Genomic DNA, 20,000 nt, shown 5'->3' on the forward strand with positions numbered 1-20,000 from the left:
TATATAGATGGAGGAAAAAAATATTCATTTCCAGGTATATAAAAAATTTTTCTCCGTCTTTTACCATTTCAAACTCCTTGTTTGGTCCTATTTGTGGGCCCACCTGAAAGAGACCAAAGTACAATTCGTCCAAAATGAAATCTGTCTGCTAGCATCACATAGACAAAGTTAACATGAATTTCCAGCACGTAGCTTCTTCTGCTTATACTGGAGGTTCAGCACCTACCACTCTCGTATGTCTGATTGAAAGTGTACTACAGATGAAATTATTTTGTAAGTATTGAAATTTAAATTAAAACAATGATTGTTATTTGTGTTATTTTATCATTGTTAGATAATTTTATTGACAATAAAAGAATGACCAGACTGTTCATGCGGGTTTGTGCTTGTTTTGCTGCACTCATGCCACATGTTGAATATGTCTGACAGGCATCAGATTTAATAGTTATAACCTACAGCTTCCTGACACACACACACACACACACACACACAGAATTATTTCAGGTAAAGGCCGAAAGCGCAACACAAGGATCTCTAACCGTGCGCTGTTGGGCATTTGTTGAAGGGCTACACAGGGATATTGAACAAAAAATAATTTATTGATCATGGTCTAATATTGAGATAGAAGAAGAGTCTACAATGTCATGGAAAAAGAAAAATGTATTTCAAGGAAGATGAAGATTTATTGCAGTTTGACTCGCTTGTCCCAAATCCACTCTGTAATTTGTTGAGACAGGCTTACAAGTGAGGCAATGCGACTATCAAAAATTGAGCCTGAACTCGAGTCAAAGATATACTCGTCCTATTCTTGTATCTTTCCACAAATCCTTCATCTTATCTTAAAATAATTGCCAATTATGAGGATGATAGCTATTTAACAACAAGCGTTGATTGGTCGTAACCTGTGCCCTGAGAAACTGTGATGTCATTTTCAGTTGGTGGCAAAATGGCTGCCCCCTGAGCTGGATAAAAACAGGTGGCTTTTACTGCTTAACTCATATTCCACATAAGCAATATGAATCAGAATGCCATGTTTACACTAGTGTATTAACATCAGGTGTTTTTGTGTGTGTGTGTGTGTGTGTGTGTGTGGCTAAGCTGGGCTGATCCAGATGCACCACATGGAGATGATGACCAGGGCGTAGCAGGAGATGAGCAGGAGATAGATGCGGAAGAGCAGGAAGTCCAGGACGTAACCTACGTGGCACCATTGCTCTTGCAGCTCATTCTCCTTCTGCATGGAAGTTAGGTAAGCACGGAGCTCGCTCAGGTGCTGACAGATCTGCTGGAGCTCGGCCATTGCGGCAGTGCCTGGTAAAGTAGGTGTTTGGGTCATCGCACAGTCGGAAATATGATGTGTCTCCAATTTGGCAAAAAAAAGGACTAAATGTGTTCACCTTCATTGCTGATTGGGTTTTCGGCCGAAGTCCTGCTTTCGGATTGGGTGATTGGACCCGGTGCTTCAGAAGATTTTTCCTGAATCACTGAGGGAGGCTGTGGCTCCTCTTGCCAGCGGTAACAGATGAGGTTGGCGACATGTTGAAGCACCACCACCCTCACCCAGCGTGGGACCTCTAGATGTTTCATGGAGTTGTTGTGGAGAACGTTCGTAATGACGACGGTCTCCAGCAGGCTGATCACCATTAGGGCAAGACACACTGAGAAGTAGATACCTGCAGTGAGGAATACACATTGACGAGTAAGAAAGTGAGGGTGTAGTCATGCTCAGGAGCGGGCGGCTCTAACTATATGTAAGGTAATATAATATTTCAAATACAATGTGTTGTATTTGAATGACTCTTCTTTCATTGAGTGAATTTATCCATCCATTCATCCATTTTCTGAACTGCTTTATCCTCACTCGGGTCGCGGGGGATGCTGGAGCTTATCCCAGCTGTCTTCGGGCAGTAGGCGGGGGACACCCTGAACCGGTTGCCAGCCAATCGCAGGGTACACAGAAACGAACAACCATTCAGACCAAGGGACAATTTGGAGTGTTCAATCAGCCTGCTATGCATGTTTTTGGAATGTGGGAGGAAACCGGAGGACCCGGAGAAAACCCACGCAAGCACGGGGAGAACATGCAAACTCCACACAGGAAGGCCGGAGGTGGAATTGAACGCGGTACCTCTGCACTGTGAAGTTGACATGCTAACCACTCGACTACCGGGCCGCCCAAGTGAATTGAAAAAGACATATTTTCCATTTTAATTAGGAGACGGGGTCCGAAATCAATACATTTGCATTTCAACTGTCGAACTTGTAGCTTTCAAACATTTACAAACCCCAATTCCAATGAAATTGTGACGTGTAAAATGTAAAGAAAATCAAAATACAATGATTTTCAAATCCTTTTAAACCTGTATTCACTTGAATTAATGTGTTAAATGTTTTTGCAACTACAGTATTCTCTCATTTTTAATTTGATGTCTGCACTATGCACTCTGCTCCCCCCCCAAAAAATAAAAATAAATAAAAGCTGGGATAGGCACAGTGAAAGACTGGGAAAGTTGAGGAATGCTAAAAAAAACACACACTACAGGTGAACATATTCATTTGAAACAGGTGAGTGTCACGACTGGGTATAAAAGAAGCTTCCTCCAAAGGCTCAAATTGCTCCCAAGAAAGATTGGGGTGAGGCTCAACACTTTTTGAAAAACCGCGTGGGCAAATGGTGCAACAGATTAAGAACAACGTGTCTCAATATAGAGAGTCGATTCTCCTGATTCACTCCGTCTGTTCCGGATCTACTGAACGTATCACAGCCTCTGACCTATGATGGGTGTTCCATTAGCGGTGCTGGGCAGTAGGTCATTCATGATGAGCAGGAAGACGGTATAGCCCAAGATGAGGGTCATCTTGAAGGAGGCCCGGTCCACGCTGTGGGGAGGCAGGTAGAATGACAGGATGTCAATGAGCATGAGGAAGGAGCTGGGGATGAGCAGGTTGACCACGTAGAGCACTGGACGTCGCTTTATCACCACCTGAACGACAAGGAAAAGGAGCTTTGAATGGGAAAATGATCAAAATATTTTCCTCATGAGATGCATTACCAGTTTCGCTCACCCAAAAAGTAATTATGTCCCATTCGTCAATCCCAAACTGCAGGATGGAGGTTTCTCCTAGTATGTCCACCAGTTCCCACTCTCCACTGGCTTCCAGGTAACGCTTCGAGTTCCCAGACATCTCCTCGAAGGTCAGCGCTGGGCTAACCCTCACGTCACGTACTAGAGAACAAACAATTTAGAATGCTTTGCCAGCCTATAACCGCATTCTGTATTTTCTTACTGGTGTGCATGTAGGAGCCAAAGGTAAAAGTGCAATTCTGCACATCAAAAGGAAAACTGAAGATCTCCAGGTTGCAGGCTGAGACGAGACGCAGCATCCTGTCCCAACGAATGTGACCTGTGTGGTTGATGTAGACATACGGACAAGCTTGGGAGACGTCGTCGTCAACGCTGGACGGCGGAAGTGGGTGGGTAGACGGAAAAACACATTTAGTTGATGAGAAGATCCATGAGATATATGAGAGCGCTATCCACCCATAGGCCAATTCATTGGGTACGCCAGAAAACTCAAATGAGATCTAAGAGCTTTTCATTTCTTTCTAGGAGGTGCAGCATATTTGAATTTATGATCATTTTTGGGGTGTGCAACAATACACACGGATAGCAACAATAAACATCCTTGATCCATGATCACATATCCATGAGTCAATAATAACACCTGAACTTTTCATACAGCTCCCGGATCATACTAAAGGTGTGGTTCCTGAGTTGATAAGCAGCTTTAGTGAATTGAAATTATATTTACGTTGAATCGCACACCAATGTTCGATATCCTTACGTTATGTAAGTACACGTCGGGAACTCGCGCAAAAGGAAACGTACAACTCATAGATGATGATATCTGGAGTCCAGAGTTTGTTCACAGGGAGCGAAATCCTGGAGACTCCATCACACTTGTCAGGATCCCAAACGAGAAACTCATGATGCCAGTACTGCAAATAAAAAGTCATCAGCGGGATAATGACTTCAGCGTTAGCGCTTCCTGAACAGATTGCCATTCAATTCCTGGAGTGAGGGCTTTACTGTAAAGCAAGAAGACAATGCTTGAAGTACAAAATTAAAGAATCATAGAATAATAATAAATACAACAGCCTACCACACGTTGGTGTATCTTTTAACATTTTACAGCTTGTATTCTTTATTTATATTTAGCTCATTATATTATACGCATATTATTATTAAATTACTAATAATTCAATAAAAAAACAAAATCTGACTTTTGGATTTTTAAACTAAAATAAATTCACACTATTTTGCCAAAAATAAGGAGGTTACATACCAGTCTCAGCCACAAGAATGTTGTAAGAATCTGTGTCTTCTCATTCTTAAAACGACGACAACAACACAAAGAGAAAGGCCCTGTGGTTACGATGACATCTTCCTCCATCATGCTGGAGGAGGCTGATTCAAATTGTAATATTAAGAATGATGATAATTACACAATATGAAAGCCAGTTATGGGCTTCCTGACTGATTTGCTAAATCGTAGGTGTCAAACTCAAGGCCCGCGGGCCATATCCGCGCCAAGTTAACATTTAATGTGGCCTGCGAAGGTTCCTTGCAACACTGAAATATGAGATGCTGCACACATTTTTTTTTTTTTTTGTCAGCACATAAAATGAAAAATAGTTGAATAACCACTTATGGCAATTACTGGCTTCTGATTTCAAAACTAGTTAAAGTATAAACTCACCACCCCGAGTACGGCATACAGTGTGAAGGAGATGTTGGTCACCGTGGGATTGCTCAGGTTGACCACTGGTCGGAAAGCTTGTAAGTCAAAAACAGCTTGCATGGACTCATGGGATGGGCCGCTTTCGCCCTGGTTACATGACAGTTCACTGTGCCGCTGTGCAGCTAAATCTACAATTGCATGAGTGGCAAACAATTGGAGAGGACAGGCTGGGAATGACACTTGAAAAGTACAGTATATGGACAAGCTTTAACAAATGACGCAGACTCAATGCGACATGGGTAGCTGACAGTGTCTTTAAGAGTCTGAAAATGCCATTTTCAGACCTTTTCAGACCCTTTTCAAGTACAGCCAATATAAAATGAGGAGTTGGGGTTAAATGTGTGGCGTCTGAAAAGACATCTAAATACGTCTTTGGGAGTGAATGAGTTAAGTAGAAATATGTAGATGTGGATTTACTGTGTGTGTGAGTGTGTGTGTGTGTGTGTGTGTGTGTGTGTGTGTGTATGTGTATATATATATATATATAGCACTTATTTTTTTTCCACTGAAAGCATTGCATGAATATATGTCATTCGAAAAGAGTTTGGCAGTAATACTCTAAAACCCCCTTTTCCGTTGACATTTTCTTACATGTCTTGTGTACTATATACGAGGATGCGTGTCTGTGCTGGGAAACAAGCCGCTCATTTTAATGACTGGAGACTGCTGAAATTGAGAATAACTAATGAGTGTGAGCGTGCATTTGAGAGCGGGCGTGCTTTTTGTGGATGTCTGCGTGCAGGGGTGCATGGGCCTAGAGTGGGGTGCTGCTGCTGCTTTTGGCTCTTTGTGGCTCTCTGTGAAGCGGGGTCGACCTTGTGGGGCTCTCCTCTGGGGCCCGCACAAAGCCAGTGCAGGATTATCCACCCAGGGACAAAGTGTGCGATTACCATGAGAAAGCAGGCAGCCCCGGCCTCATAGCTGAGGACTGCCAGGCCTGCTGGAGAGGTGGGCCGCCACTCATTAGCTGCAGGGAGATGCTGAATGCAGGCGCACACTCACTGCCGCGCGCACAAAGGAAAACACAATGACACACACGCACAGTGATATGCATGCTCATACTGATGCACAAAACACATGCCTCTAGTGTCTGAAAAGTTCTTTCCTGTTTTTGGATGATGAATTTGAACACAAGGGAGCGAGCCCATTTGAACCCAACTGTGTGAATTTCTATAAAAGGAACGTTGAAAGCCGTAAACCTCAACTAATGAGAGCATGGATGCAAGGAAAATGAATCAAACTTAATCTGTGAAGAAGTAACACTTAAAAGGTGAGTACGTTTGCAAATGAATAGTGAAGGTGTGTGCGTTACTTTAACAGTGGTGTAGCGCATGTGCTTCACAATGCACTGGCAGAAATTGCAAAGCCATCCTGCTGCGACCCTCCGAAAAGAGAGCCACAGGTCTTTGGAAGCATTTGCATGTTAAGCCGCTGATCAGTGGATTTGCCACCTCTTCACTGAAGAGTTTCTTGCATTAAAAGGATGAGCTAAAATGATCCAATTAAAAATTCTACTGCTAAAGTACGGTAATGGTAATGATGATCACACCACGGCATAGTAGTTCACACCAGGTTCTATTATCCTTGACATAAAAGAGAAAGAGAGATCTCTGTAAAGCACATAATACAACTGCTGCTTCAGGCAAAGCAATCAGTGAGTAAGTGAGTAAAAGTCATTACCTGTAATTAGCAGGAGAGTTGTTATGAGGGGCATTATCCGATGCGACCGACACATGTTGCAAGTTTTTCCTTGCTCAGATATAATTTGAATATGATATCTGCTCAGATATAATTTGAATATGATATCATTAAAGTAAAGCCCCAAGCGTGAAGCCGAGTGGGCTGTTGCTGCAACACTGATTGCCAGCGAATAGGCACACCCAGTTTTATCATTACGGTAGCATCACGTTGACTGAGATTAAAAATCTCTGGAGGTTACTGCAACTCGTTGGTAACATCTTAATGTCCAAATGCCAAACTTGAATTTATTCTATTAATGGGAGGCAAGTTTCAACTCGAAAATATAGTTTGCCTTTTGGGAGGACAAAAAGAGGTAAGTCATAGAGTTTACCTTAACAGAATGGTAGTTATGGAGATGGGTATTCACTCTAAACAACCACCTACACTTTTCCCTTGTTAACACCTTCAGTAATCATTCGACCATTTTATTTTTTAACACCTTCACCTGTGGGACTTGCATTATGGTAAACTCTACATTCTTGCATGTTAGTGTGTTGTTGAACCATGTATTGATGTTTTATTTGTGGTTGTGATTGAAAAATTAGGCAACGACCTTACTGTATTAAACTTTGAAATGCATTTTCCCCACACTTAACTAAAACCTTTTACGACAACTTGTATAAAGACCATGGAATGAAACTGACTGAAACAAAAACAAAAAAAAAACGCAAACAAACAAAAAAAATGCAACTTTAATTGTTGACGCACAAATACTTGAAGACATAAAAATGTATAATATATAAAACAATTATTTTAATGATGATGACGATGAGAGCTGCGTCTCTCCCAACTGACTTGGAGCCAGAGGCGGGGAACACCTTGCCAGCCGATCACAGGGCACATGTACAGGCAAACAACCTCTCACGCTCACGAGTTAAATTTCCATTCTTCCTTCAATAGTGGCCCACTGACAATTAAATGCCACCCTCAAAATGAACGCTTCCCTTTTTCCATTAGGAAAATAAACTGGTTGTACCACTAAGGGCTCGACATACACAGACGGTACAGCTGCATAAAACTGACGCACCCGGATTTTCGGACGCGTCAGGATTTTTGATTTAAAAATAATGCACACACAAACACAATATTTGAACCCAGAACCAAAAAAATCTCATTGTAGTTAATAGAATGCATTAATGAACCTGTAGAACAAAAAACATCACGAAATGATGTGGAATAATTTAAAAGGGTAAAACTAACGCTCCTACTCGCAAACAGGACAAAAAATTTAAACACTAAATGAATGCACAACATGCCAGTTTCTCTCATGAGGCGTTGTACGAGTTGACCCACATGCCGATGATGCAGATGAAGCTGACGGATAAGAAGAGGATGTAGATGGCGAACAGCAGGCGATCTATGATGAAACCTACTTGGTTCCAGTCCTCTGTGCTCTGGCTGACGTTCAGTTCCTGTTCCACTTTCAGCCGGATGACTCGGAGGTCTCGTCCCAGGCTCCTCAGTTCCTCCACGGCCTTGTCCTCGTCCAGTGGGCCCTCTGGTCCGTGGGCCTCCCCCTCACTTGCTCTCTTAGTGGAAGCGTTCATTTCTGTTACGGGGTAGAAGAGAAGAATGCATCCTTGTCATTTTACTCCTTTGGTGTCTTCAGGTTGTGTCTCACCTAGTGTGGCGGGATTCTGGATGATCTGCTCCATTTGTGTGGGCTTTGGAGGAAGCAGAACCAGGTGGCCCAAAATGTGGATGACTGACAGTCTGATCCAGCGAGGAACCTCTGAGTAGTGAGTAGAACTGTGCAGCAGGTTGGTAATGAGAATGGTTTCCAGAAGACTCACTACCATCAGAGCCAAGCAAAGGGACAGGAACACACCTGGCATGACAAAAGATGATGCATAACATCTCTTGGGCAATTCTTTGGCAATTCCATATTTGATTTTACGCCGCCCTGTCCGGCTCATAAATGTGCAAATCTGACTCAAATGTCCGTGCCTCAGCAGCCATGAACCTCACTGCGTTTAAGATACCTGTCAACCTACTTATGAGCGGAATGGTGTTTCCGGTGATGGGCAGCAGGTCGTTCATGAGGAGCAGGAAGACGGTGAAACCCAAGATGAGGGTCATCTTGAACAAGGAGCGGTCCACCTTCTGAGGAGGCAGCAGAAAACTGAAGAGGTCCACTGTGATGAGGAAGCAGGAGGGGATCAGCAGGTTGACCACGTACAGCATGGACCTGCGCCGCACTGAAATCTGGTGAAAATTACATTTTGTCACCGTTTCACTTTCTGGGGACCAAAAAAAACAACATTTTCCGTGACTTCATCCTTCAGCATGGATTGAATGAGCACCGCGCCAGCTTGAAAATCAAATGTGGCTTGAGAGCACAAAAGCTCGCCCACCCCTGATGTTGGTTTACAGCTTTTAGGACATAAACAATATGTAAGGGGAGTAAATTGATCCTTACAAAGAAGCGAAGTTCTTCATAAGTGCTGTTAAACGAAGTTGGTAGCTGCTGATGCAATGATTTGATTTCAGTGAGTTCCCATTCTCCCATAGTTGTCATCATTGTTTTGGAATATTGGAATACTTCTTCTGTTGACATGAAGCGGCCAATCTGTATTGCAGGTACTGAAAGAAACGCGTCTTTGATTAGTTTCATCTGAAATACAGACTGTGTTGAAATGCCCAAAAGACTGACTGTAAACAACAAGTGAAATACTGTATTTTCCCGGCAATGCCAAAACTTCATTACCATAACATATATATATATATATATATATATATACATATATATACATATATATGTGTGTGTGTGGATCAGTTCGTACTTACAAGAATGCAGGTAGGAGTTAAAGGTTAAAGTGCAGTTCTGGACGTCAAAGGGAAACGTGTAGATGTCAAGCCTGCATGAGCTCACCACTCTGACAGGCTGTAAATCGAACACGGTCCCGTCGTGATACACGTATGTGTATGGCGTAAACTGAGCTGAGTTCCTCTCCATGCTGCAGGAGGCGGACATTTCCAATCGTGAATTGAATTGTGTCCTTTTGTTGAACTTGAATATTTATTTTCATGGTGTTCATTGTTGGAGTGACTTACAATTCATTGATGACTATATCGGGGACCCATAGCACTTTTCTCGGGACTGTAATCCAATGGGAACCGCACTCGTTTGGGTCCCATCCGATGAACTCATTTCTCCATGACTGCAAAACAGAAGAACAGATAAAGAGTCACATTGTAACAAACCGTTCAAGATGAATTGCAATGCCACTCGAGCATTATTGATTCAATGCGCATAATTTTGCAATAGAAAAAAAAAATCCACAGCACACCATCAATCAAAAATGTCACAAAAAGAAGTCTGCCATCTAGTGGTACAGTTGTTAATTGTTTGGCCTGTCACAATAAGTCGCTGGCATAAATCATACTGTAGTTAAGCGAAGATATGTTATTGGTCGTAAATAATTTTCGGAGCAATGAAAGTTTAGTGACACATGGCACACTGGTTTGGAATCACTTCATTATACAGTCATAGTGTATTTCTATCTAATCTATCAGGCACTCTGAACCTCTGAGTTCACTTGGCAGCTCATTCATTCAGCCATGCAAGCATTTTCTATCGAGCTTGTCCTCGTTCGGTCACGGGTGAGCTATCCCAGCTGACTTTGGGTGAGAAATCGTGTACAGCCTGACAGCATGAAGTGCACCAGCCAATTGCAGAGCACATTATGACCTCAAACCTCAGAAGTGTGAGCCAGATGTGCTCACCAACAAACCACTTTGAATAAAAAAAACAAGAAGAAATTGATGACTCACCAACATTTGGACGATAAACGTTGTCAGGATCTGACCCTTTTCATCCTGAAAGAAGTCAATATGCTTCATTTGAGAGGAGGATGCTGACAATGAGAGAATTTATGACCTTTGCAATGAATGCCAGCTTCCCTTACCACCCCGAGAATGCCAATAAGGATGAAGGAAATATTGACAAGCGTGGTGGTTGAAACGTTCATGACCGGTCGAATGGAGCTGAGGTCAAAGACGGGTCTGAGAGCCTCCAGCAGGGCGGGGCCATCCGGGCGAGTGCAGTTCGACATGATAGAGCCGCAGGATGCTAAACAAAGACCAAAAATCAACGGCACTGAAGTGAGCTGGGTGTACTTCTTGAAACCATAACAATAATTTAGCGTTGCTGTAGAGCAGTTACTTAAAAGTTTTCAGTTAGAAGGAGCGCCTATAGAATCTCTGCAAATATGCAGCAGTTGTAGTCAAGCGCACTTCTTCAATTGTATATTGCAAATTATAGTTAAATAATAATTACAGATTGACCAGTGTTTGCAGACTAATTTATTGTCTTTTGTCAACTTAACACCAGTCGAATCATTAAAAGCTAAGAACTCAAATGGTAAGGTCAGTAACTATGTATTTCACCTGTGTACTGGTGGACCACAGCTTTTCCATGGACCGCCGACTGCTCTTGAAAACAATACCCAACAAAATGTATTTGCTCCTTCTTATTTGCATTCATCTATTTGCATTTTATTTTACTTGTAAGACAGTCACCCTCAAAAATTCTACGCAATCTCAGAAGAATATGGAAGGAAGTTGTACCTACAGTTTAGCTCCGTACAGTATTTCACACAAATTGGATAGTTCGGCCGAAAACAGGGTCAAAAAGCTTCCCAGCATGGCAGATGTGCTTGAAATGTTTTGTCAGAAATTTTTACCATGATTTCAGGAAATTCAGTTTTGAAAATATTCTTTTCATAATGTCCATCAAAATATATATACATATATAAAAATTCCAATGCTTTACCGAAGGAATCTAACTAAATTGTTTTTTATTCAAAAAGTCAGAAACAAGCAGGAGCTTTCCAAAATAGACGTCATCTGCATGTTCTTACTGTGTGTGAAGAGAGAGATGAAGATGAAGAGAACCATTGCAGGCTTGACTTTCTGCGGGCAGCACTAAAAACATGAACAGTGGGTCAAAAGCGGTTGTTAGCTTGAGTTACGATGATGGTGTGAAGGGCTCCCATTTCAGTTCATTAGCCCCATTCTTGCACTCTTCGATTCTTTTCTTTGGATCAGTGTTAGATATTTATTTTCGGAAACAGGACACATGCGTTATGATAACAGATGCAGTTCTGATACAGGACATACATTAAGAAAACATATAGGTCTTTTTTTTGTGTGCGGTACTGGGGCCTGGCCTACTCCCCGGCCCCCAATGTAAACACTGTAATAACATCTCTAAAGGATTTACTTTATAAATTATTTCACTTATTTTATTTTATTTTTTAACCCCACAAAAGCAAAATTGGGTTTTCTGTCAAATATACACAATTTCAATCATTTTTAAAGCATTCAGTTTGAGAAAGGCCATATAACAGGGGTGTAATGATTAATGGTTTGACCCAGAAAATTATTTTTTGATTTGAAAAATGCCCGTGTATGGAATCGAACCGAACCAAATCACTCCACTTTGAAATATATCAAGATGCGAATCAAAATCGAATTCCACCGAGTCGAAACAATTCGAATCGTTCCACTTTCAAATCGGCCCACCCCTGTCTTGTTTCAGAACCCACAAATTGAAAACGGTATTGAATCGTTTTTTTGTGGAGAAATGCACACCGCTACTATATAAAACTCAACCCAACTTTTTCCCATCATACACCACATTTGAGCTATTTTGCCTTTTTACTTCAACCTGAATTCAACCAGGTAAGGGAACTGAGAACAGATTCTCATTTGCAACGCCGACTTGGCAGCAGAAAGCAGAGTTAGAAAAAAAAAGGCAAATACAAACATATCAACAACAAACTAATATTGTTACATGATACACATATGGTGAATTAAAAAGGTTCCACACTTAAAGAAGATGGCGTTTGGATTCGAAGGCAGGCTTTGTATAATCTGGTCTTTTAATTTAAGTTAGATAAGAAAGTATAAAATCTTTTTTTTCTCACGGTTGCCTCTCCCCTGAACGGGAACTTTCCACATATCCGATTATCCAACTATTTTGTATAATGCTTGCCCTCATTCGGGTCACGGGGAAGCTGGATCCTATCCCGGCTGACTGGGCGATAGGCAGATTGAACGGAAAAGCTTAATAGACAATGTCGTAGATTGAAATGAAGATCAGCCAAACTATCAGGTATTTGTCCATACAATTTTATTTTTATGCTTGTATACTTTCACATATCTAATCAGCACTAATTGCGTAGCAGGTATAGTTTAAGAATTACTCCTCAAAGTAATACAAATAATAAATTAAGCATGTCAAAATGAGCTTATCACTCACTTGCAGAAAAACAACAAAAAAAGTTGTCATCTACTGGCCATTGGATTTGAACCAGATGATCTTGATGGTGATGAAGCTGACAGATATGAAGAGGAGGTAGATGCCAAACAGCACGCGGTCTATGATGAAACCCACCTGGATCCACTCTTTTGAGCTCTGGGTGCTCCCCAGCTGCTGCTCCACCTGCAGGCGGAGGACTTTCAGGTCTCCACCAAGGCTCCTCAGCTCCTGTAGGGCCCTGTCCTCCATTGCTGGTTCTTTCTCCTCGTGAGGGTTGTCATCACATCCGCGCAGTGTCGAGACGCTGCTGCTTCCTGTGTCTATATATTAGCAGAGAGTCGCTGTATCAGGTACATCAGAAAAAATCCAGGACTGATGTCACAAAAGATTCATTTTTGACGCAAACTGCGAATATCCCCTTTCAATGTAGGCCGAAGATCAACCAGCGCAAAGGTATCATGGTCCCTATACTTTTGTTCAGAGCGAGAGAAGAGGTGAGAGTTGAGGCCGGGCAACTCACTGGTGTTTTAATGTGACTGCGTGCCTGCTCACAATACTTTACGCCTTCGACAGTTTCTGGCGAAGAAGAAAATCGCCGCGCTGGAGCAATGTGCCGACCCACCCGACCTGGCTACGTGTGTTTTCCCCTTCTTTCCTTCCCCATGAATGACATGAAGATGGCTGCGATCACAGAGTTGCCGAGGATCTCTGACGAATCTTTCCCGGGCCGGTGTGTGTGAAGTTGTGGCAGAGAATGCCGGTAAAGTGTGGAGGGATTACGTTGATGGGATCTTATAGCTCAAATTTGAGAGATAACCTTCGTGACACCAGTCCTGAAAACCTGCTGAATCATATAAAATCTAAACAATTTTCAGTGATATTTTAATATTAATGCATTAATCAGCACCGATTTCTGTATACCTGCATCTTTGACTTCTTTCCAAGGCAGACCAACAACACGACCCAGAAAGTGCAGAACAAATACGCGGATCCAGTGAGGAACAGGAATGACATTTTTCGAGCTGAGCAGCAAGTTGGTGATGAGAATTGTCTCCAGGAGACTGGCCACCATCAGAGCCAGGCACATAGAGAAGAAAATGTCTGCCATGAAAGACAAGTGGTAAGTCATACACATATTCAGTTTTAGATGAAGCGGTCAAGGATTATATAAACAATTGTAAACTCAAGCAAAGAAATCCACACGGGTTGCTTCTTGCGGTAAAACGCGTTTGCTTGAATTTGAATTGCGACGACATGGAAATCCGTACGTGTTTGCCCGCACTGTTTATAGATCATGCAAATGATCAATGCTGCCATTGTAGCTCTTCACCACACTTGCTGCACCTCAGGCATTTGTTTATAAAATCATTGGGTGCATGTGCTATTATTTATGCAGTCGCACAGTCTACTTGGAAGTCTGAACATGAACTTGCAAGAATTTCACTGGTATAGTTGAAAATTGCAAACCTATGACAGAAGTCCATCTATCCAATCATATTCTATCCTTCCTTTCGTAATTACGGTTGCGGGTGAGCCATATCTCAAATGATGGTTTTGAGTGTCCATTAAGTTATTCATTTCGAGATTTAGCAAACACTCATGCTAAGGCTGCGCTATCTCACCTATGAACTGATGAAGCCTGCTCATATTTTTGTAAAACAACCAGAACAGTCTTCTTACGCTTGGTGGAAATGTACTGCCTTGTGGAAAGGTGATTATAGCAATTACAGTAATTAACAGTACCTAGTGGGCACCACCTGTTATTTTCTATCCTGAGCACAAAAAGGTTGCATCTATTTGTGGAGTCATTTTAAATGGATGATAATCCTTCGACCTATTATCTATAAATCTGTGCAAAGGTTTGTTAGACCAGGTGTGGGTAATTAAAAAAAAAAAGGTCTGTTTGTGTTGTTGTGGGCTTAGACACAGCCAACTAAATTCGTCGCCAACCAAAGCGGCTTCTCTCATTCCCTTTAAATGTGGTGCACTCACAGTACGCTCTCTGTGGAAACAGAAATATGTGACAACGTAAGCCCCTATGCAATCCCCTAAAATCAATAACCCTTTTTATTCACATAGAGAAATAACATTTTCAAAATTTCAGAGTCGGATAATAAATATGCATGAAAAAAAAAATCACAAAAGATTGGAATTCTAATTCAAAAAAAACTTGACCTTTTTTTTTTTTTTAAATAAAGTACCGCTGTGTTGTAGAAAAAAGAAAAAAAAAAAAGAACAATGACAAATGCCTTAGAGCAGGGGTCCCCCAACCGCCGGTCCGCGGACCGGTACCGGTCCGCCGGGCATTTGGTACCGGGCCGCACAGAAATTCTGTTTTATTTATTTCGGAATCCGAAAGATGTTTTATTTTGAAAAACTACCGGATTCTCCGTTACATCCGTCTGTGTCGCGCTTGACACACGTCAAGCCACGCTTCTCCATCACGTGACCGATTACTTCAAAACAAACGCAGCAGCTCGCAAAATGAGTAAAAAAAACTGCTGGAGATCGCAAATCACGGCGGCCTTAAAAATACGTTCGAGACAACTGGATTAAAGTTATGCCTGAATACTCTGAGATCACCACAATAACACTGTTGCTATTTCCGACATCCTACCTGTGTGAGGCGGGGGGTTTCTGCAGCAACGGCGACGAAAACAAAATTACGAAGTAGACTCGACATAAACCACACACTTGAGGTGTCATTGTCTCCTATTACCCCGAGATGGGACCGTCTGGTTGCAGAAAATCAAGCTCGGTGCTGTGGTGAGTCGTCATTTTCATGCACTTTGAATTTGCATTGTTTCGTCTTTTGAAGGCATTAAACATTGCCATAGCGATCGGAGTGTTGCGGCCAGCTTAGACGCTCCTTGTGTTTATTATTATATTTCGAAAACGCCACAGTTTTCATGCAGCTCATACCATATTATTTTGTTGTATTATTTCCGTCACACCTTAAATGCCGGTCCCTGAAAATATTGTCTGACATAAACCGGTCCGTGGGGCAAAAAAGGTTGGGGGCCCCTGCCTTAGAGCGTCAGCCTCACAGTGTAGAGGTGCAGAGTTCGATTCCAGCTCCGGCCTTACTGTGTGGAGTTTGCATAGTCTCCCCTTGCCTGCATGGGTTTTCTCCGGGTACTCTGGTTTTCGCCCACATTCCAAAAACATGCATGGCAGGTTAATGGAACACTCTAAATCGTCCCTAGGTGTGAGTGTGAGGGTGGATGGTTGGTCGTCTGTGTGCCCTGCAATTGGCTGGTAACCAGGTCAGGGTGTACCCGGCCTACAGTCCCAAGACACCTGGGATAGGCTCCAGCACACCCCGCGACCCTTGTGAGGATCTGAAAATGGATGGGTAGATGGATGGATGGATGGATGGATGGATGGAGGGTTTGACTGGATGAATGACAGATGCCATGTTCCCCACCATATATATGACAGAGACATGATGAACTATTCTGGAGAATAGGTCCTGACTGTACACATAAAGGGAAACTGACCGTGAGTGTAGCACTTACTGATGATGGGAATGGTGTTTCCTGTGATAGGCAGCAGGTCATTCATGATCAGCAGGAAGACGGTATAGCCGAGGATGAGGGTCATCTTGAAGGAGGAGCGGTCCACGCTTTGCGGCGGTAGCAGGAAGCTAAAAAGGTCCACTGTGATCAGGAAAATGCTGGGGAGCAGCAGGTTTACTACATACAGCGTTGACCTGCGTCGCAGTCGGATCTAGCAAAAGAATCGAAAACATCTTGTAGTGCTTTGCTTCCTCAGGACTCGGATGTATTGTTATATTCAGATTCGGTTCATCTGCATGCAACATGATCAGACATACATGAAACTGAAGCTCGTCCACATAGTTATCCTCACTGTCATGATGATTCAGCTTTACGGCAGTGATATTCAGCAGCTCCCACTCCCCCAGAGTGGTCATCACTCTCTTGGATTTCGCTGTGATGAGATTGTCCGACATCGATAAAGACACCTTTAAATCTCGTGCTGAACAAAAGAAAACAGGTTTAGTTGGAAACGCCAGAAACTGCACCATTTTGTTTTGTACTGCATGATTAAAAAAAAGGCCCCCATTTATTACCGTATTTGTTAACATTTCAATTTGGAATTGAACCAGCATTTTCTGGAAAAAAGATGGCTCAAAAATTATGTGAAAACCACTTGTCTCATGAGACAATCTCGGACACAGGTGTCGAATTCAAGACTAGAATAAAATACTACGCCAACTTATGTTTTTTTGTTTCTTCTTTTTGGTTTGGTAAGCAATCTGTACCAAATTTGCAGTGTTTGTTCTCTTTTATGTCCAGTTTAGTATCTCCCACCTGTTCATGATACATGAATTAAACAACAGTTATATACTTTCACAATGTGTTTGCATGCCACAATTTTCCATGACTTCTGATTTTTTGCATTTTTGGGAATACATAATATATCAGTTGCAGGGACAATTGTGTATATGTTATGACATGATAAGCTCACAGTTTATATTTATATACAGCATTACATACATTTCTGAGATTATAGGGCCCTTTGAGGGAAACCATAACCACGATCGGGCCCACAATTTAATCAAGTTTATAACACCTGATCTTAGTTGTTAGTTAGCTACCAGGTAGTGTAAATATAAGTCGCTTCCCTACTTTAACCCTTTCAGGGACAGCGGTTACTACACTGGACAGCTTATCATGTTACAGGTTATCATTATAAATGCATGAAAAGGTTAAAGATATTTATTCATCCACAGAAGATGTATTTGCATTTTATTCAACGATCAAGCGATGTTATTCTTTTGATTCTTTTAATTTTAACATTCAGTCGTTTGACAATTCATTTTGTGTATGCCATGAACTTGTTCCGCTATGATTAGCTGGAGTAATACTTTGCAGTAAATCTAGTTAATGACATCAACCATTCCAATGTGAATCTCACCTTACTTTTATGGGGAAATGCCCATATGAACAACTGAATTTGATTTAATGACTAGCCCCCGCAGAGCTCTCGTGAGTCCCATCTATCATTCAACTTTAATAGGAACAATTCTGAATACTAAAACCCCCCTGAGGACAGTAAGAACAGCACATTCGATGTAGTTTCCACTTGAATTGTCAGCCTTAGCCGTAAAAGCAAATCACATCTGAATGACGTCCTTATTTTCAAACTTCCACAACTTTGATCAAAAGTCATCATGCAAAATCTGTTACCCAAGTTAATGAAGGAACCGAAGGTAAGAGTGCAGTCCTGTCTGTCAAAGGGGAAAGTGTAGATGTCCAGATTACACGAGCTGACAACTCTGGCTGGTTTTGCGTCGTGCATTTTTCCATTGCTGTGCAGATTCACATAAGGAACGAATGGAGCTTTGTCTTGATCCATACTGCAACACACGGATGTAAAAAAATATGCATTGCCTTGGTTATTTCCCCAGAAAGCAAGGGAGATGGTTTCCATCGTACAGAAGTATTATGACTAATAAATAAACAGGCTTTGGTGATGTGCCACTGGTTTATATAACTTTACCTCCCTGTGCGAGTTGTTGTTATTTCTTTGTTTTTTGCGGTGGGTGGGGGGGGGCTATATTTGGGCCACAGCGAAAAGAAAATCAATACGTGAGAATATAGTCATAGAATAGAGTTATGTTCCTGAAAGAACGACACATACGGGTATTTATTCTGTCGTATGTTTATTGATGTACAGAAATGCCTGTGAATCTAAGAGATACACAGATTAGGCTTTGAAACTCACAATTCACGGATGACAAGATCTGGAACCCAAAATTTATGTCTGGGAAGAGTAATCTTGTCAGTGCCACACTGGACTGGGTCCCAGTTGACAAACTCATTCTGCCACCACTGATGCAACGTGGACATGAATGCAAATGGAAAAGTGATAATGTCACACATCGTCGTAGTTCCATCAAAAAAAGAATGAGGAGGCATTACTTACAAAATGCTGCCAAAGATAAGTCGTCAGGAGTTGGGCCTTCTCATCCTGAAGAGCAGATACTTCAATTATGTCAGCGTTACATACATTTAATGTCAATACAGCAACAAATACTACTCTCCACTATATAATTATGCATCCAACCAGCAGCCAACCTCCCACGATCGACCCATCAACACATGGGCAGGCATACTCATGCGCGCACACATTCGCACGCACACAATGTGCCATGATGAGCAACAGCCTGAACGAACCCTAACATAACAGAAAAATAAAGTAGAAAAAAGAGTTTGTGCAATGGAAATCATTGCCTGGTTGGGCACCCCTGCTACATATAATCCCGCTGGTGGCTCAAGGTCCCCGTGACTGTGAACAGCATAAATGGTACAGAATCATAATAGAGGGATTTATATTGAGCCGAACATACCACTCCTAATATTCCATAGAGCAGGAAGTATAAGCTGACGTTGGTTGGAGTTGTCATGTTTGTGACTGGCCGAATGGCGCCCATCTTAAACATCGGCTTCAGGGCCTCCAGCAGTGCCAGTTGGTTCGGTGCAGAGCAGTTTATACTGATGGCGTTGCATGGAGCTGATATATAAAAAAAACAACAGCTCTGGAATTATTTTGTACATAATTTAATTAAAAAAAAAAAAAAAAGTCCCCTAGGCGGAAATTCAGCTGAGCACACAATCACATATGTTAACTAGCTCTCTTCTCCTATCTATGCCTGATCTGTCCTATCCTTTTGAGTGCTGACAAACACATACCTGCAATCAAGACCACCAGCACAATCAGCATGGGCTTTGTTGAGAGAAGGATCCACTAGAATCCAAGTGGTATCAGTTACAAGTTGATCAAAGCATACAGGATGTACAAATGGAAAGGAAACTACCTTATGTGAAAGATTTGTGAAGGTCATGACATCAAATCTTTTCCCGCTGTGTGCCTACCGGTAATCGTAGAACAGTACAGTATTCCTTTATCATATTATTAAAATATAAATGTCAATTCTGACAGGATAAAAAGGACTTACCTATCAGTCCGTAGAAGACTTGATTCTTCCTTATTGGTCTGCTTGTACATACAGTACTGTGTATATATAGTGGGACTGCACCTGAAGCATGAAGCGGAGAATTTTAAACATGCAAATAATGTGGTTAAAGCAAAACTCTGCAAGACAGGCCAACCACTTTATCCATATTGGTATGCATCCAAAAACAAAACAAACCGCAGGTTCAGT

At 41.9% G+C, this 20,000-nt stretch overlaps 3 protein-coding genes and 1 long non-coding RNA gene across 4 annotated transcripts; 1 reads left to right on the top strand and 3 right to left on the bottom strand.

The window, feature by feature from the left end:
* Positions 1 to 1,044: 1,044 nt before the first annotated feature.
* Positions 1,045 to 4,191, bottom strand: LOC109518955 (5-hydroxytryptamine receptor 3A). Its single transcript, XM_019875149.1, has 6 exons — positions 3,874 to 4,191; positions 3,289 to 3,486; positions 3,067 to 3,227; positions 2,774 to 2,984; positions 1,398 to 1,673; positions 1,045 to 1,311 (listed from the first exon to the last, which is right to left on the bottom strand). Exons 1-6 carry the CDS (start codon positions 4,064 to 4,066, stop codon positions 1,094 to 1,096), a joined length of 1,257 nt encoding a protein of 418 aa, XP_019730708.1. The 5' UTR covers positions 4,067 to 4,191; the 3' UTR covers positions 1,045 to 1,093.
* On the top strand, positions 3,397 to 8,656 carry LOC109518956 (uncharacterized). The gene is made up of 3 exons (XR_002168850.1): positions 3,397 to 3,475; positions 8,153 to 8,282; positions 8,572 to 8,656. It is a non-coding gene; the product is annotated as an uncharacterized LOC109518956 (long non-coding RNA).
* On the bottom strand, positions 7,698 to 9,577 carry LOC109518954 (5-hydroxytryptamine receptor 3A-like). The gene is made up of 5 exons (XM_019875148.1): positions 9,331 to 9,577; positions 8,963 to 9,126; positions 8,538 to 8,748; positions 8,165 to 8,371; positions 7,698 to 8,092 (listed from the first exon to the last, which is right to left on the bottom strand). Exons 1-5 carry the CDS (start codon positions 9,515 to 9,517, stop codon positions 7,809 to 7,811), a joined length of 1,053 nt encoding a protein of 350 aa, XP_019730707.1. The 5' UTR covers positions 9,518 to 9,577; the 3' UTR covers positions 7,698 to 7,808.
* A 2,240-nt stretch (positions 9,578 to 11,817) lies between these two features.
* LOC109519115 (5-hydroxytryptamine receptor 3C-like) lies at positions 11,818 to 19,704 on the bottom strand. Its single transcript, XM_019875463.1, has 10 exons — positions 19,653 to 19,704; positions 19,528 to 19,582; positions 19,185 to 19,348; positions 18,761 to 18,805; positions 18,560 to 18,666; positions 18,022 to 18,191; positions 16,644 to 16,807; positions 16,327 to 16,537; positions 13,730 to 13,909; positions 11,818 to 13,128 (listed from the first exon to the last, which is right to left on the bottom strand). The coding sequence occupies exons 1-10, from the start codon at positions 19,677 to 19,679 to the stop codon at positions 12,839 to 12,841; spliced, it is 1,413 nt and encodes a 470-aa protein (XP_019731022.1). The 5' UTR covers positions 19,680 to 19,704; the 3' UTR covers positions 11,818 to 12,838.
* Between the last annotated feature and the right edge of the window lie 296 nt (positions 19,705 to 20,000).

This window comes from Hippocampus comes, unplaced genomic scaffold (genome assembly GCF_001891065.2).
Source record: "Hippocampus comes isolate QL1 unplaced genomic scaffold, H_comes_QL1_v1.1 scaffold132, whole genome shotgun sequence".
In the NCBI taxonomy this organism is placed as follows: Eukaryota; Metazoa; Chordata; class Actinopteri; order Syngnathiformes; family Syngnathidae; genus Hippocampus; species Hippocampus comes.

What these genes read in the sequence shown, in the direction of transcription:
- LOC109518955 (XM_019875149.1), bottom strand. Translation starts at nt 4,066, where the DNA reads ATGGCAATCTGTTCAGGAAGCGCTAACGCTGAAGTCATTATCCCGCTG. An exon ending in GTTGTACGTTTCCTTTTGCG is followed by an intron (nt 3,487 to 3,873) that starts CGAGTTCCCGAC and finishes AATGTGTTTTTC; the next exon opens with CGTCTACCCACCCACTTCCG. An exon ending in GGGACATAATTACTTTTTGG is followed by an intron (nt 2,985 to 3,066) that starts GTGAGCGAAACT and finishes CTTGTCGTTCAG; the next exon opens with GTGGTGATAAAGCGACGTCC.
- LOC109519115 (XM_019875463.1), bottom strand. Translation starts at nt 19,679, where the DNA reads ATGACCTTCACAAATCTTTCACATAAG. An exon ending in CGGTTCCTTCATTAACTTGG is followed by an intron (nt 16,808 to 18,021) that starts GTAACAGATTTT and finishes TCTTTTGTTCAG; the next exon opens with CACGAGATTTAAAGGTGTCT. An exon ending in GAAAGAAGTCAAAGATGCAG is followed by an intron (nt 13,129 to 13,729) that starts GTATACAGAAAT and finishes GCTAATATATAG; the next exon opens with ACACAGGAAGCAGCAGCGTC.
- LOC109518954 (XM_019875148.1), bottom strand. Translation starts at nt 9,517, where the DNA reads ATGTCCGCCTCCTGCAGCATGGAGAGGAACTCAGCTCAGTTTACGCCA. An exon ending in TAACTCCTACCTGCATTCTT is followed by an intron (nt 9,127 to 9,330) that starts GTAAGTACGAAC and finishes CGTTTCTTTCAG; the next exon opens with TACCTGCAATACAGATTGGC. An exon ending in CCAGAATCCCGCCACACTAG is followed by an intron (nt 8,093 to 8,164) that starts GTGAGACACAAC and finishes ACCCCGTAACAG; the next exon opens with AAATGAACGCTTCCACTAAG.